At 40.9% G+C, this 14,215-nt stretch overlaps 1 protein-coding gene across 5 annotated transcripts in view; it reads left to right on the top strand.

Moving 5' to 3' along the window:
- The window catches only part of ARHGAP1 (Rho GTPase activating protein 1), a 32,892-nt gene that overhangs the window by 762 nt on the left and 17,915 nt on the right, over positions 1–14,215 (top strand). For 3 of the 5 annotated variants that reach the window (XM_061610905.1, XM_061610906.1, XM_061610907.1), the window contains exons 2-3: positions 6,192–6,348; positions 7,104–7,196. In XM_061610905.1, the coding sequence (XP_061466889.1) occupies positions 6,216–6,348; positions 7,104–7,196 (226 nt within the window). In that variant the 5' untranslated portion in view covers positions 6,192–6,215. Of the gene's footprint in view, positions 1–329; positions 427–940; positions 961–6,191; positions 6,349–7,103; positions 7,197–14,215 lie in introns of those variants that run through there. The other 2 variants (XM_061610908.1, XM_061610909.1) reach the window with 2 other exon arrangements.

The raw sequence follows: 14,215 nt of genomic DNA, 5'->3' as shown, positions 1-14,215 counted from the left end.
GAAAGCTAGTCTTATTTCTAAGTAAGTAGGTGTAAGATCAGGCTGTGTGGGTTATTTAAAATGAAACTTTTGCGAGGTAAAGGTTTTCCTAGCACAATGCTGCAATGAGAGAAGAAGCAGTGCCAGAATGTCCCTGTTTTATTGAATGGGGCTTGTTGCAGTTATACCGTGTCAGTTATACTGAAGGGTGGTCCAGGGAACTGCCATATCCCCAGTGTTATTTGACATTTGTATGAAAATGCTGGGTACAGTAATTAAGCAATTTGAAACATGGTGTCATCAGTGTGCTGATGATACCGAGCTCTGTTTTTCTGTTACATCTGAATCAGGTGTGGCTGTGCAAGTCTTGGACCAATATCTGGATGCAGTGATCGGCTAGATGAGGGTCTATAAGCTGAAAGTGAATCCTGATAAGATGAAGGCCCTGTGAGTGTCTGGTTTCTGGGTCTGGGATTTGGGAAGTATGCCTGTTCTGGATGTGGTTGCACTCCCTCTGACAGAATGGGTATGTAGGCCGGGGGTGCCCCGTGATCCATCTTTGTCACTGGAAGCACAAGTGACCTCAGTGGCTAGGGGTGCCTTATGCCAGCTTCAGCTGATGTGCCAGCTTACAACCATTCATGGACCAGGGTAGCCAAGCTATAGTGACCCTTGCATTGACAAGACTGCACTATTGCAATGTGCTCTGTGTGGGGCTGCCCTTAAGGCTGTTTTGAAAGCTGCAGCATATAATACCTGTGCTAAAGAAATTGTGCTAATGAGCCAAGTTGAATGTTTTTATTATTAACTTATAAAGCCCTTTAACATTTTAGGATTAGGTTATGTGATAGAATGCCATTTTTCAGATACATGCGTCTATTTACTAATGTCTTTGGAGGTTCAACTCATGACAACTTGAGCAGCACCTTCGCCATGCTGGCCTCCAGCCATTGGAATGTGATTCTCACTGATATATGGCAGGTACCTACTGTGGTGAGCTTTGGTCAGTTGTTAAAAACATTTATTTGTTTGTTTATTGATTACATTTGTATCCCGCCTTTCCAAGGAGCTCAAGGTTCTCTTTCCTCTCCATTTTATCCTCACAACAATCCTGTGAGGTAGGTTAGGCAGAGAGACAGTGACTGGCCCAAAGTCACCCAGCAAGCTTCATGGTTGAATGGGGACTCGAACCCATATATATTTTATTCAATGTTCCCTTGGCCTCTGATGCCACTTAAATGATTCCTGGTTTCTATAATTGTGTTATATGATGGTTTTTACTGAACTGTTTGTGATGTATACTGAATTATTTTGTTATAGTGAATTATTTTATGGAACAAAGCCTTAATATTTTAATGAGTAGTATATAAATATTTTAATTTACCTAAACTTTTAAAGCTGCAGGAGCCCTCTTGGGGTTTGAGTCTGGTAATTATAACTATATGCTTTTCTAGTTTGCATCAATCATCTTGCTGTTTTAATAGAGACTACTTTATCATGCTTTGATCAGGACACCATGTTTCTGTGGCAAATGTAACTGTGTAAAGTTTTGTGACCCATCATGAAAATGTCAGTAAGACTCTGTGGTTTCCATATCTGAGGTGGAAAAGGGGAATTGTATGGTGTGTAGTTCTCTAAAGGAGAAAGTGGGGTGTGCAGCAGAGGCTCAGTCAAACCAGAGGGGTATGGCAGTGTTTGTTTGAGAAGAAGTAATTGTTGTGTTTGGGCTCATGCATATCGATAAACATAGTACAAAATTAGGAAGGATGATTTATGACTGACTTGCAAAGAGCATTCTGAAGAAGTAAATATAACAATGCCCACTTTTATGTCCATTTCTGCTTTGAAATAATGAGCAAGAGAAGTTAGAGAGATTATATAGCTTTGAATGGATGTAGCCTCTTTGCTACAAAAGTTGCCTAAAATGAAGCTATTTGGTTTAAATGAAGTGTTTGAGGCGAATCTATATTTCATTGTTTTCATGTCCATTGGGCTTGCAGTAAAAACCCTAAAGCAAAGCAAAAAGACAAAGTACCCTGGATGTAGGGTAGGCATGTGTGCTACAAAATGTGGCATAATTGTTTCCCCAGTGGCTGAATTTGCTGCAACATTTCCAGACTCACAGTGTAGGCTCAACCAGTGGAAAAGCTTGGCAGGGGCAGGCTCCGAGTAGTAAGATACTGTTCTGACAGGAATGGTATTTTTTTTCCAGGTCTGTCACCTAACTCATTTCAGCAGACTGTCTTCTATGAGTGTATCCTGACTTAACACTGGCAGCTTCTGGGGGAGGGAGGATCTGGGGGAGAGATCACCTTGGCTTAACTCTTCTGCTTTTTTTCCTGAGGTAGGCAACAGTGTTGGCTAGGTAAGCATAATGGCTACCTTTCTGTACCATTCTGAAATACTTCATGGAGAGAGAATTAAGTGGATTTGGCAATCGGTGCAACGCTGGAGGCCCAAACTGCTGTAGTGGACATTTCTAGATTGAGTCAGCAGGGTTGTTGATAATATGATAGAAGTAGGGTGTGCTTTTCTCCTGATCTAATAGCACAGATGTTATTTCACCAGCTGTTAAAAGTACAATATACTGAAAACCTCCCCCTCCCCTGCAGTTAATGTCTTCATAGGGATCTCTTTTCCAGTTACCATCCTTTAAAGAAATTTGGATTATGACAGTCTGGAGCAAGGCATTTTAAATAGTGACACTGCATCTATGGAATTGTCTCCCTAAGGAAATTTGCCATATTCCCTAAAATTGAAAAAAGGAAGAAGCTGGTTAAAATTTTACCTGCTGTAGCATACATTGATGAGATGCTGCTTTTGAAATTTTATTTCTGGTCCTTTTCTCGTTTTTAAATGGTTTTATACTTTGTTCAACTTGTATAGAAATATATTGCAGTGTTATTTTAAATCTTACCAATTAATTACTGAATGTATTTTTACCCTGTTGTTCAGCTGAAAAAGGCTCCCAGAGATCAATAAAAGATCTCTTTTATTACAAAGATCAGTAATAAGACAGCTTGTGCCCTCAGGCTTACAGTCTAAAAGGCAAGAAACAAAAGGAAAAGGTGTTGTGGGGAGAAGGGGAAAAACAAACATGAGCCCTAGCTCTTAAAGTTCTTTTGTGGTAGGCTGGAAGTGGGGCAAGCAAGCTCCCTGTGACTACTCTTTCTTGGACTCATGGAAGGGGCTAGGTTGGCCCTTTCAGCCTCCCAGTAGCCCTTGGTCCCCTGGCTAATAGCAGAGATTAGAACGTGCTGCTCTTCAGTTCTGCAGTCCCAGTAGAAGCCTTGATAGATTATCAGGGTGGTTTAGAAGTATAAAAAAGTTAAAATATACCTGTTGTACACGAATTTGGGGTTTTTTGGTAGAAGATTGAATTATTAATACTGAAAATAAATGGAAGCAGGTTGGGGCAGTCAATATTAAAGATCATTCGCCTTTCGGTTCTGCCAGGCTTATGCAGGCAATTAAGGATACACTTTTTTTGCAACAGTTGACCTTTGTTTTTATTGTATATTTTTAATGTTTTTAATTTTATTATGGTTTTTTTTAACGTGTTGTAAACTATTTTGATGTTTTTAATGAAATAGCGGTATTTTAATGAATTTGTGTGTGTGTGTGTTTCAGCCGCTTCTTATAAGCCTCTGTTTAGTGGGATGGGTCTAAACTGAAATATGACATTTGCTGGATCAATATTGTTGATTTTTATATATATTTGTTTAAACCAAAGTAGCTGTACATTATTAGTGAGTGAACTAAGCAGAGGCGGCAGCCCCTAGTAGTTTCATATTTAGAGATAATCCTACCTAACTCTAAGAAAAAGATTTCCAAATGGATGTTCACTGTATTTGCCTCCAAATGGTGAACAGACATAGCTGAAAGATCCAGATATTTCATGTCATAGGAACAATTCAGATATGCTTAAAAGTATGCTTAAAGTAATTGCAGTCTGCACTGAAAACTAAAGTTTTTGAAGTGGTATGAAATTTTGTCTGTAGTGTTTGATCTATGATTATCATGTCATCAGTGCTCTAAGTCAGGAGCTGCCAATCTTTTTGGACCTGGAAGCACATTTGTAAACTGGAGAAACTGTTGTGAGCACCACACACAGCTCGACCAAACATCTATTAGCTACAATATCTGTTAAAATATCTGTTAGCTACAATACAATAGGATTCTTCTTTCAAGCCTATCTTCAGTGGGGGAAGAGGATTCTGTGGGTGCTAGGGAAAGTTTCTGTGGGTGCATGTGTGCTCCCTGGCACCATATTGGTGATCTTTGTTCAACATTGACAAGAAGAAAACATGTGAATACTCATAAAGCTGTACAATCAAATACCACCTGGGTTTTGTCCTTTGGGATACCCAGTATTCCAATTTGTTTCCTATCTGCTAGTTTGGCAATGTCTTCATTCAACAACCAGTTTTGGCCAGTTTTGATTATTCTCTTGGTATGGGATGCTGAAGGAATTCATATTCTTGCTAGAAAGAGTATCAGTAGCATCTCTTGTCTCATAGAGGTGAGAACTTTTTCTTACTCATCCTCTGCCAGTGCAAATCTGGCAAAATGGTAGCCCTCAGGGACTGCAACTATCCAGTTGTACTCCATGAGTTGAAAGTATTCAGAACCACTTTGTATAAGTAAGCTCTGGACTGTCTACATCTTGCTGCCAGGAATTTTTTTTTTGTATGATTTTAGATAACTGTGAACTTACGCTGCTGGATCTAGAGTTGTTTCAAAACGAGTGAGTCATTGCAAATGCTGGTTAGAGTTTCCATAGAAACTGAGCATATTGCTAAGGGCAGATGGTTGGCTACAATTTAAACATGGTTACAGCATTAGCTAATAGATCAGAAGAGCAAAGTGTCCTGCTCTTTGGCCCCACTGAGGTCAGGCATCTCCTCCAGTCTTTGAGAGACGAGGAAAGAATAGCTGACGTTGATTTTGCAGATCTGCCAGGCCCTGAATACTTTCTGATCTGCCTTGAAGATCATCTGCCCATATATGTCGTGTTTTGTCTGGTTACAGGAATGCGATATTCCTTGCTGCGCAATAACCTTACAGCCATCTGGGAAGTAATGACAATGAAAGACTTGTGTAAGCTTTGAAGCAGTTTTGAAGAGATCATGTGCAAATCGCAGCTCCTTTCAACATTCAGAGTTTGGACAAGCACCCAAAGATTCAGTGATTTTTTTTGAGAAATGGCCAGAGATCCTCTTAATGAAGCATGAATAACATTTATTGGCACCTTCTCTGGTTATTATATCTTTATGGAGCTGCTCACATCAACCTCTGGCGTTAGCCTTGGCTTCAGTCACAGTGTCTTTCTGCTGTGTGTTACTTGAGGACTGATGCTTTACACTGGTTGTTTCCTGAAAGACTTTCTGTCTCTTCTTGTTTCATAATAGACTTGTGTTCATGTCCTGCCTCCTTAGAATGATGATCAACTTATCTAGTGTCTATGGTTATTTATTGACCAGAGGTGTACCTTTTGTAGTGTTACATTCCTGGTTAGAGTTATTCATGTTTAGTGAACATCGAAACTGCAGAAAGTATTGCCTGTCTCAAGAGAATAGTGGCAGTTCCTTGTGGTGAAGGTCTAAAACTACTGGGCTAGTAACGGTCTCCAGAACTCCTTGTCTGCTTTATCTACCCCCCCTCCCCATTGTATGACCTTCCCTGGTAATATAGGACAACGTGTCTATTGTTTAATCTTCCCCCTTAAGAGTTCTGCCTGTAGTGCTGTGAAGAATCTTATGCATGTCTCTGCTGTTAGTCTGATAGGCCAGTGGGGAAAGTGATATCCAGGCACCCTTCCAGTGTAAAGCCTCGCTGTGCAAGCTGCTTGGCGACTTGTCAGCTCTGCCAAGGAAGCACAGGAGCCATTACAATCAATGTGGCAGGCAGTGGGCTGGTGTAATCTGTTGCCTTTCCCTACCATTTTGGTGTGAATGCTACAAACAGAAAGCAACCAGGCCACATCTACACAGGTGGGGGAAAGGAGTTGAGTGCAATCAACAGTGTTATTCCCTCCTCCCAGCCAAAGCCTTGTCCCCTGTCCCCTGTCATCTTAAATATGAAGAGAAGATTTTGTAGGACATCTGTGGCAATGTATAAAGAGGAGCTTTGGGAGATGATGTTGAAAATTGCTAAGTATTTGCTTGCTGATATGTGAATCTCTGTATTCTTCCCTTTTGTTGGCTTTGTAGTTGAACAGCTAAAGCTTGGAAACCATGGAGCACTACCCAGATCTACAAGAAGATCTGAGTTTGGAGGATACCAATGAATCCCTTAATCAGCTCAAATTGGCCTCTCTAGATGATAAGAACTGGCCACCAGATGAAGTGCCTGCTTTTCCTAAGTCAGGTGGGTATTTTTGCTAGTGATGAAGTGGTGGGAGGAGAAGTGGGCCTTACCCTCTTTCGAAAGGGATATATATCCTGCAGCACTAATCTTAAATACACTATTAACAGTTATTTATATATTACATTTATATCCTGACTTTCAGGATACAAATCTTTCATAGGTAGCGACCAAGTAACATCAAAATACGTTAATAAAATAATGATAAATAATTGTCAAAATATGACAAGACTTAAGGGTTCTTCCCACATAACAATTGTAGATAGCCCTGTGAGGACAAGGGCAGTCGGAAGGATCAGTCTCTGAGGTCTTTGCCTGTCTGCCTCTTTCATCTTTAAGAAGTTGCAGGAGGACTAGCTCAGCCCCTGAATCTAAATTGGCATGTGGAGCTTAACTAAATAGGGAGTTGAGGAGCTAGAACGCTGCGGGCCTCAATGTGGTTCAGATGGTTTATTCTAGTTGAAGAATTTGGGATTTTGTAGTAGAGAATTTTAGATCATTGATTACTTTCCACTAATAGTGTGTTTATACACTTGAGGCAAATATTGACAAATGTGATAATACAATTGCTGTGAATGATGTCTTATTTTGTACTAAAACATCAAATAAACAGCTGCACAAAACTGAAGTTATGCATCAGTCTTCCTTCTGAATCAGTGATATACCTGCCCCTTTCTCTGTGCTTCTGTATCTTCCTTTAGCTCTTCTAGTTTTTATGTTGGTTGCATTTTTCCTCCCCCCCTCCCTTTTTTATGTAGATGACTCCAAGGGCTCCCCTGATCCTGTCACTCACTTACGGTGGGATGACCCATACTATGACATCGCTAGACACCAGATTGTGGAAGTAGCAGGTAATAGTTTCTTCTCATCTCTTTGTGTTCTACTGCAGAAAGGATTTTAATATGGTTTAATGACTTGGGCTTTAAAGGGGTCTATTTTAGACCAACTAGCAGTGACCAAACATGTTCGATTTAGAGTTGCCTTTCTGTCAATGAAAGGGAAACCAAGATCCATCAGAGGTTCCTGCTGAAGGAAGGGAGCGGGGAGGAAGCAATTTCTGCCATTTCTCCCTGCGGCTCCCAGTGCTGCCTCCCATGCTGTTCTGGAGAGTTCCCTGATCCATAGGTAGAGTTCCATTCATAGGTAGTCTGGGTCCAACGCAATAGATTTATTTGCATTGTTATCGGAATTTTGAAAATAGTTGTAATTTTGCAGAGGAAGAGAACCAAGAATTTTTTTTTCATTTCTCCTTATAAGGTCAAAGACTGATTCAGGGGTGCACACACATGCCAATCACACTCCTATTGTAGTTATTTCAGAGTTATTTGAAGCAGCTGCCCCACCCCAAATTTATATGCTTTTTAAAAAACTTATATATTAGTTCATGGTATCATCAGTCGTTGTGAAGCCTATCGAGGTTTGGTTGATTGGGGTCTGGAGAAGGTCCTTCTCCATTGTGGTATCCACTCTGTAGAATGCACACCTGGCACAAATGATACGGGCACCAACAGTGGGGTGGTTGCCAGCAGCTGAAGACCTATCTCTTTACCTTGGCATTTCCTGACTATTAATGTCTCTAGTTTCTGGGATGTGTTCAATGCTAGTCCTACTTAGGGTAGACCCATGGAAGTTAATAGACACAATTAACAGGTTCATTAATTTCAATGGATCTACTCTGAGTAGAACTTAGTTGAATACAACCCTCTATTCTGGTTTTTGCAATAATGTTCTTACTTGATTTTAATGTTTTGTTCACTTGGTTTTAATGGATTTTGTTTTTTATGTTGTGAATCTCATATTTTTGTTAATGAAAAGTAGTACATAGGTTTTAAAAATAAATAAATGAAATAAATATAAGTAGTGACCTTCATGTCTTGGACTTTGAGGAGACTTGAATTCAAATCCATGCTCTGCCATGAAACTCACTGGATGACCATGGGTCATTCATTCGCATGTATCCAACTAAATCATACTCAGATTAAGTTAAATCCATTGATTTCAGTGAGTCTACTCTCAGTGTGACATAGTTAGATATGACCTATTTTCTCTCAGCCTAGCCTACCACACAATGTTGTCGCGAGAATAAATAGAGGGGAGGGAGGAAGAGGACCATGTGCTTCACCCTTTTGAGGGGGTGTGGAATAAAAATAGCATGTGCAGCAGATTCTCTTGCAGAAGGTGTTAGGTTAATCCTTAAGTTTTTGTTTAATATTACATTTTGGTAGTTCATAGCATTCAGATACATCAAGTAATTCTTACCAAATAACTCTTATGGGAATGTAAAGCAAGCATACAGGCACTTGGATCATATTTAAGCTCTGTTTATTACTGTGTGTGTGTGTGTGTGGGTCCATTCTTGGTGGAGTCTGGATCACATCCATGGTAAACATAATTAATGCATTTACATGGCACTCTCTTATGACAGTGCATTGATGAGAACTCATTGTGCCCTTTGTTAGGAGACGATAGATACAACCATTGCCATATGTAGCTAATGTCAACAGGTTTTTATTCAGTATTCATCGAAATCCATATGTAAATACAGTGCTTGCTAGTTCTGTGTTTGTGGTTTAATTCCAGAAAAATTATTGAGACTTTGCTGTTCAGAGCATATTGGGTTCAGTTGAGCTCCACTTTGTGGAAAACCTGCAGTACTGTTAATGGGTTTTTTTAAGATTCATTCACCAGGATGCAGCCATAGTTGCATTCACTGTTAACTGGGCTACAGAGCTGACATTCCTGGTTTGCCTCATATGGCTTCTTCACATACACTGCTAAAACCAGTAAGGGTTCATGAACTGCGGGCAAACTAGGATGACCACAAAGTGGAAATTTGCTGTGTTAATGATTGCTGGCTATGCAGAAACTAGAGGCACAAATGAAAACTGGAAATTACTTTTGCACCAGCCATACCGTTGGCCGTTATGCCAGGTATTGCAACAAAGGATCCTCTTGACTGTACAGACCTTTGTCCCTTATACATGTTAGCAGCTACTGCCAGTCAGTGAGGTATAGAAATGAAGATTGGTTTGTTTCTGGCAAGTAAATAATAAGATAGGGGAGGAAGGAAATTAACATGACAGATATCTGGATGAAGTAATAGTTGTAGTAGTCAGTCTTGTTAGTTTTTACATACATCTTCCTGGAGTTCATCTCCTTCCTCCTTGATAGCAATGTTTGTTTTGGATCATAAAAGTACTGAATTCTCTGAAGCTGCTCTACACAATACACTCTTACTGCTCAGGAAAGCCCAAGGAATGCTTTTTTCCCCTCTGAGACAAAATACCTTTTAACACTTTCTGTATATAGTTTTGATTTTCAGTGTGTCACCTCAGATGTCCCCAGTATGGGAGGAATCTCTGCTCCCATTGCAGATACAGTGGGAGATGTCTTTCCATTCTCTGGGATGATGAATTGACATTAAATAATTTCATTAGACAAAGATCCCCAGTGTTAAGTAGCTAGATGAGTCCAAACAAAAGAGATCCTGTGGTACACATTGAATTCAAATGTATAAAAATAGCACTATTGCTGTCATCCCAGGATTACACTCACTTGTTGCATGAATGAGAGGAAGGTCCAGTAGGCACTGAAAAGAAACAGACAGCACCTGCCTCATATTTAAGGGGAGTGAATTCCAAAGGGTAGGTCCACAGCACAAAAGGTCTGCTTCCTTTATTGTGTGGAGCAGATCTCCTGATGAGATGGTATCTGCAGGAAATCCTCACTGCAGAGTACAGTGATTGACTGGATATATAAGGGGTGGGATGATCTTTCAGGTAACCTGGTCCCAAGCTGTATAGGGCTTTATGTACTGAAACTAGCACCTTGAACATACATAGCCCGGTACCTAATTGGCAGTCAGTGTAATTCTTTAAGTAGTGGAGTAGCTTGTTGGCAGTGTTCTACTCCAGTGAGCAGTTGCACCGCATTGCAGCTTCTGGACCAACCTCAAGGGCAGCCCCACATAGAGTGCATTACAGTAATCCAGCTAGGAGATTACCAATGCATGGATGACAATGGTCACGTTATCTCAGTACACAAATGTCCACAACTGTTTTACCAGGTGAAGCTGGTAAAAGGCACCCCTAGCCACCACGTCACCTGGGTCTCTAGTGACAAAGATGGATCCAAGAGCACCCCCAGACTATGAACCTGCTCTTTTAGAGGGAGTACAGCCCCATCGCAGCAGGCAACTGACAATTCTGTGGACTTGGGAACTACCTACCCACAGTGGCTACATCTTCCTAGGATTCAGAGTGAGTTTATTGGCCCTTATCCAGCCCACCACTGATTCCAGGCACCGGTCTAGGACTTGCATGGCCACTCCCGATTCAGATGTTACCAAGAAATAGAGTTGGGTATCATCAGTGTACTGCTGACACTTCATCCCAAATCCCCTAATGACCACTCCCAATAGCTTCGTATAAATGTTAAATAACATTGGAGACAAGATGGTACCCTGTAGCATCTCATAGGACAACTGCCAAGGAGCCAAAGACAACAGCTATTCTTTGAAACCGACCCTGGAGATAGGATCAGAACCCCTGTAAAAGAGTACTTCTGATACCCATCTCCCCAAGTTGGCTCAGAAGCATGTGATGGTTAATGGTATCAAAAGCTGCTAAGCATGGGTCAAGTAAGAATAACAGGGTTGCACTCCCCCTGTCCTCCTGATAAAGGTCATCCATCAGGATGGTCGGGGCCTATTCAGTCCCATAACCAGCCCTAAACCCAGATTGAAGTGGGTCAAGATCATCTGTTTCATCCAAGAGTCGTTGCAGTTGTGCCACAACCCTCTCAATCACCTTACCTAATATATTGAAATATCCTTCCTTGCTGTTGATAGCATTAGGTTATTTCTTTATATTCATGTATTTTGAAATGTTTTCCCCTGTGGGACTATGTATTACTGAAGATTCATTTCACAATGTTTTTTTTGTAACCAGACAAACATGTGCCATAGATTTCTCTAAAGTCTGTCACCCACAGTGCTAGATGAATTGATCTCTCACATGTAGAATGGTGGGACGAGCCTTGGAGTGCATAAAAGATCTTCAGTGTGGGCTCCCTGAGTTCTCAATATCGTTCTGCAAATTTTCAGCACCAGTAAGGACCAGAGAATGGAGTTGCTATATGAGTGAAGAGCAGGCTAGTATTTAATAGATACATATCTTTAACAAGTGCATTGCATAGATGCATTTCTCATGCTATTAGTGTACTCAATATTTTAAAAATCAGCTTCAAAAAAAGCTTTGACTGCAGATAGAGATCGAATTTTAATAATGTAGGTTCTTTGCTATTGTGCTGCTTGTTTTCTCAGTACCGCAGCCCTGCTGCTTCTGGGCGGCTAGTGCATGGCTGCAGTGGCAGTGTCGGGTGCGAGGCATTGTGGGCCCCCTGCAGTCCTGGGCCCCCAGCCAGTGCCTGGCCTGGCCACACACTAGCACCAGGCCTGGGAATTCCCTCCCCTTAAATATTAGACAGGTGCCATCTCTGCTTTCTTTTTGGTGCCTACTGAAGACCTTCCTCTTAAAGGTGTCTACTTAAAAAGCCTTGAAGTAGAGACCTTATCCCAGCCTGCATCTTTGTTGTAATTGCTTTTTAAGATGTTTTAAAGCTTTTTTAAAAAGATGTTTTAAATCTGTTTTGTTTTAATATATTTTAAATCTGTTTTTAAGATGTTTTAGAGTGTTTTTAGTGTTTTTGTTTGCTGTCCTGGGCTCCTGCAAGGAGGAATGGCAGCATTTAAATTTAATAAATAAATAAATAGTTTTTTAGATACCACATCTGAGGTTCTCAAGTGATTAAGTACAAGGTTTTATCAGTATGGCTTTTTTGTTTCAGATTTGCCCTCCAGTATTCTTTGCATAGATCTATCCTGTTTTCACATTTAACAGAACAATCCAAATTTGGGGGGGGGCAGGGAGGCACAAAGCAGTGGACTTTCTTTTGCATCCAGAGCCCTGCCAGGTCCTTTCAGATAGGATGGGAGGTGTAGGACTCCCCCCCCCATGCTAGTTCGAGGCTGGTGTAGTTGAGGGGCCTGAGGATCAGGACCTTTGGGAGGTCCAGGGGGCTTAGGATCCAGCAGATGGCAAGCATCTGCTGCCCCACCCCAAAATCCTCTTGAGTGAAACACTGTGAGCTTTTTGCTATGTGTTTTTCTAGTGTTCTGAATTATATCACCGATGTCATGTGGCCACATTGGTCGGCTATTTCTAGTTTTCATGTGCTGCATAATTAGAAGTATGCTGTTGGTTGAGACTTTTTGAACTTTGTTTTCCTCCAATGTTGTCATGAAGACTTCCCCTTTCTTGACATACTTTCTCTGTCAGTTGCTCACCAGGAAATTCATGTATTATTCATTGTGGGGTATTTCTTCCATGAATACATCCATGTTGCCATGCCCAGTTCATATACTCACCACCATTTTAGTAGAATGTTGTTTCCATCAGGAACTATTTTTTGAAAAAGTATGTGGCACAATATAGGTAATGATTTTTTGTTGTTGCATTCTTAAATACTTCAAGGAATTCTAGCAGAACCAGCTAAGTTTCAGGGTACTCAGACATATCCTGTTTAGCTTTGGGTTGGTTAAAACAGGATTGGAGAATTATTGGAAATAGTTGTGAATACTTTTGGATTCAATTATTTCAGTGGCTGATGAATAATTGCCATGCTGCATTTCAGTGACATACTTAGGAAAAGCCTCTTAGCCCATCTTTCTGGGTTCCTATAGCAGCTCCTTCAAAACTAGGAGGCTGCCACTGAACAGAGGGTATAGACTAATTTCAGGATATGCATCTATGTGTTGCACTGGAATTTTGAGACTCTCTGGGCCAGGGATGGGGAATCTATGGCCCTCCAGATGTTGCTGGTCTCCAGCATGGCCAGTGGTCAGGGATGATGGGAGCTGTAGTCCCAAAAACATCAGAGACCAGGTTCACCACTCCTGCTGCAGGTCCTAGGGCTTTCCTGTGGTGATGCCCATCCCTTTCCCTTAAATAGAGCATGTTTACTTTTCTGTAATCTTTACAGGAACTTTTCTTCCTGCTTCAGCCTAGATACCATCGCTGGCTTTTCAGAGGTATTGAACCAGTAATGAGAGATTTGATATTCATGAATGATTGGTTGTTTGGATTCTGCTGAGCAAGAGGCAGACCTTGCTGTCAGAAGCATGAGACTTGTCTTTGCACATGAAGTACAAGGAACTGGTTGCTTCTTTAACATCTCTGTGACTGGCTACTCTTGGATCTAAAACCTTGTGTGAGAGAGGAGTAGAAATGGTGATAGATCCTTTAAGGAATGGTGATAGATCCTTTAAGTACTTAAATCCTAGATAATTTTGTTTTATATACATGAGGACCAATACTGACTCTGAAATGAACATGGGAACATCAGAGTCTAATCTCTTGTTTCAGTCTTTTGCTGTGTCAGTGCCAAGTAGATTGCAATCATGCCTCTTCCCTAAACTGGTGGTTTGTAAATTCCCTGGCAGAGCTCTCTGTGGACCTCAACTTGCAGCACTTCAATGAAGACAGCCTGACTTTTCAGGATTAACAAAGCCATTCTGGTAGCTTGTTCTAATACCCTTTTGTTTAAATGTCTCTGGCAGTCTGAATAAGCTACATTTCACCCTGTGATGCAGAAAGATGCTTCTGTCTTATATGGGAAATCTGGCAATGGTTTCCCAATAAAGAAGCAGTAGCTCTAGAAGCAGAGTCTAGAAAAGGGTGAAGATCTGTATTTCTCTAGTTAACAGCTAGCTAATCATGCTTTTCAAAGGCAATTGCTCTGGGAAGTGAAGATGAGTCATTTGTAGTTCTACAGTATGTGTATGCAACTGTGTATGTGTTTGGATTTTTCT

This window comes from Rhineura floridana, chromosome 2 (genome assembly GCF_030035675.1).
Source record: "Rhineura floridana isolate rRhiFlo1 chromosome 2, rRhiFlo1.hap2, whole genome shotgun sequence".
Classification (NCBI taxonomy): domain Eukaryota; kingdom Metazoa; phylum Chordata; class Lepidosauria; order Squamata; family Rhineuridae; genus Rhineura; species Rhineura floridana.
This window is presented reverse-complemented; position numbering and strand designations above follow the sequence as displayed.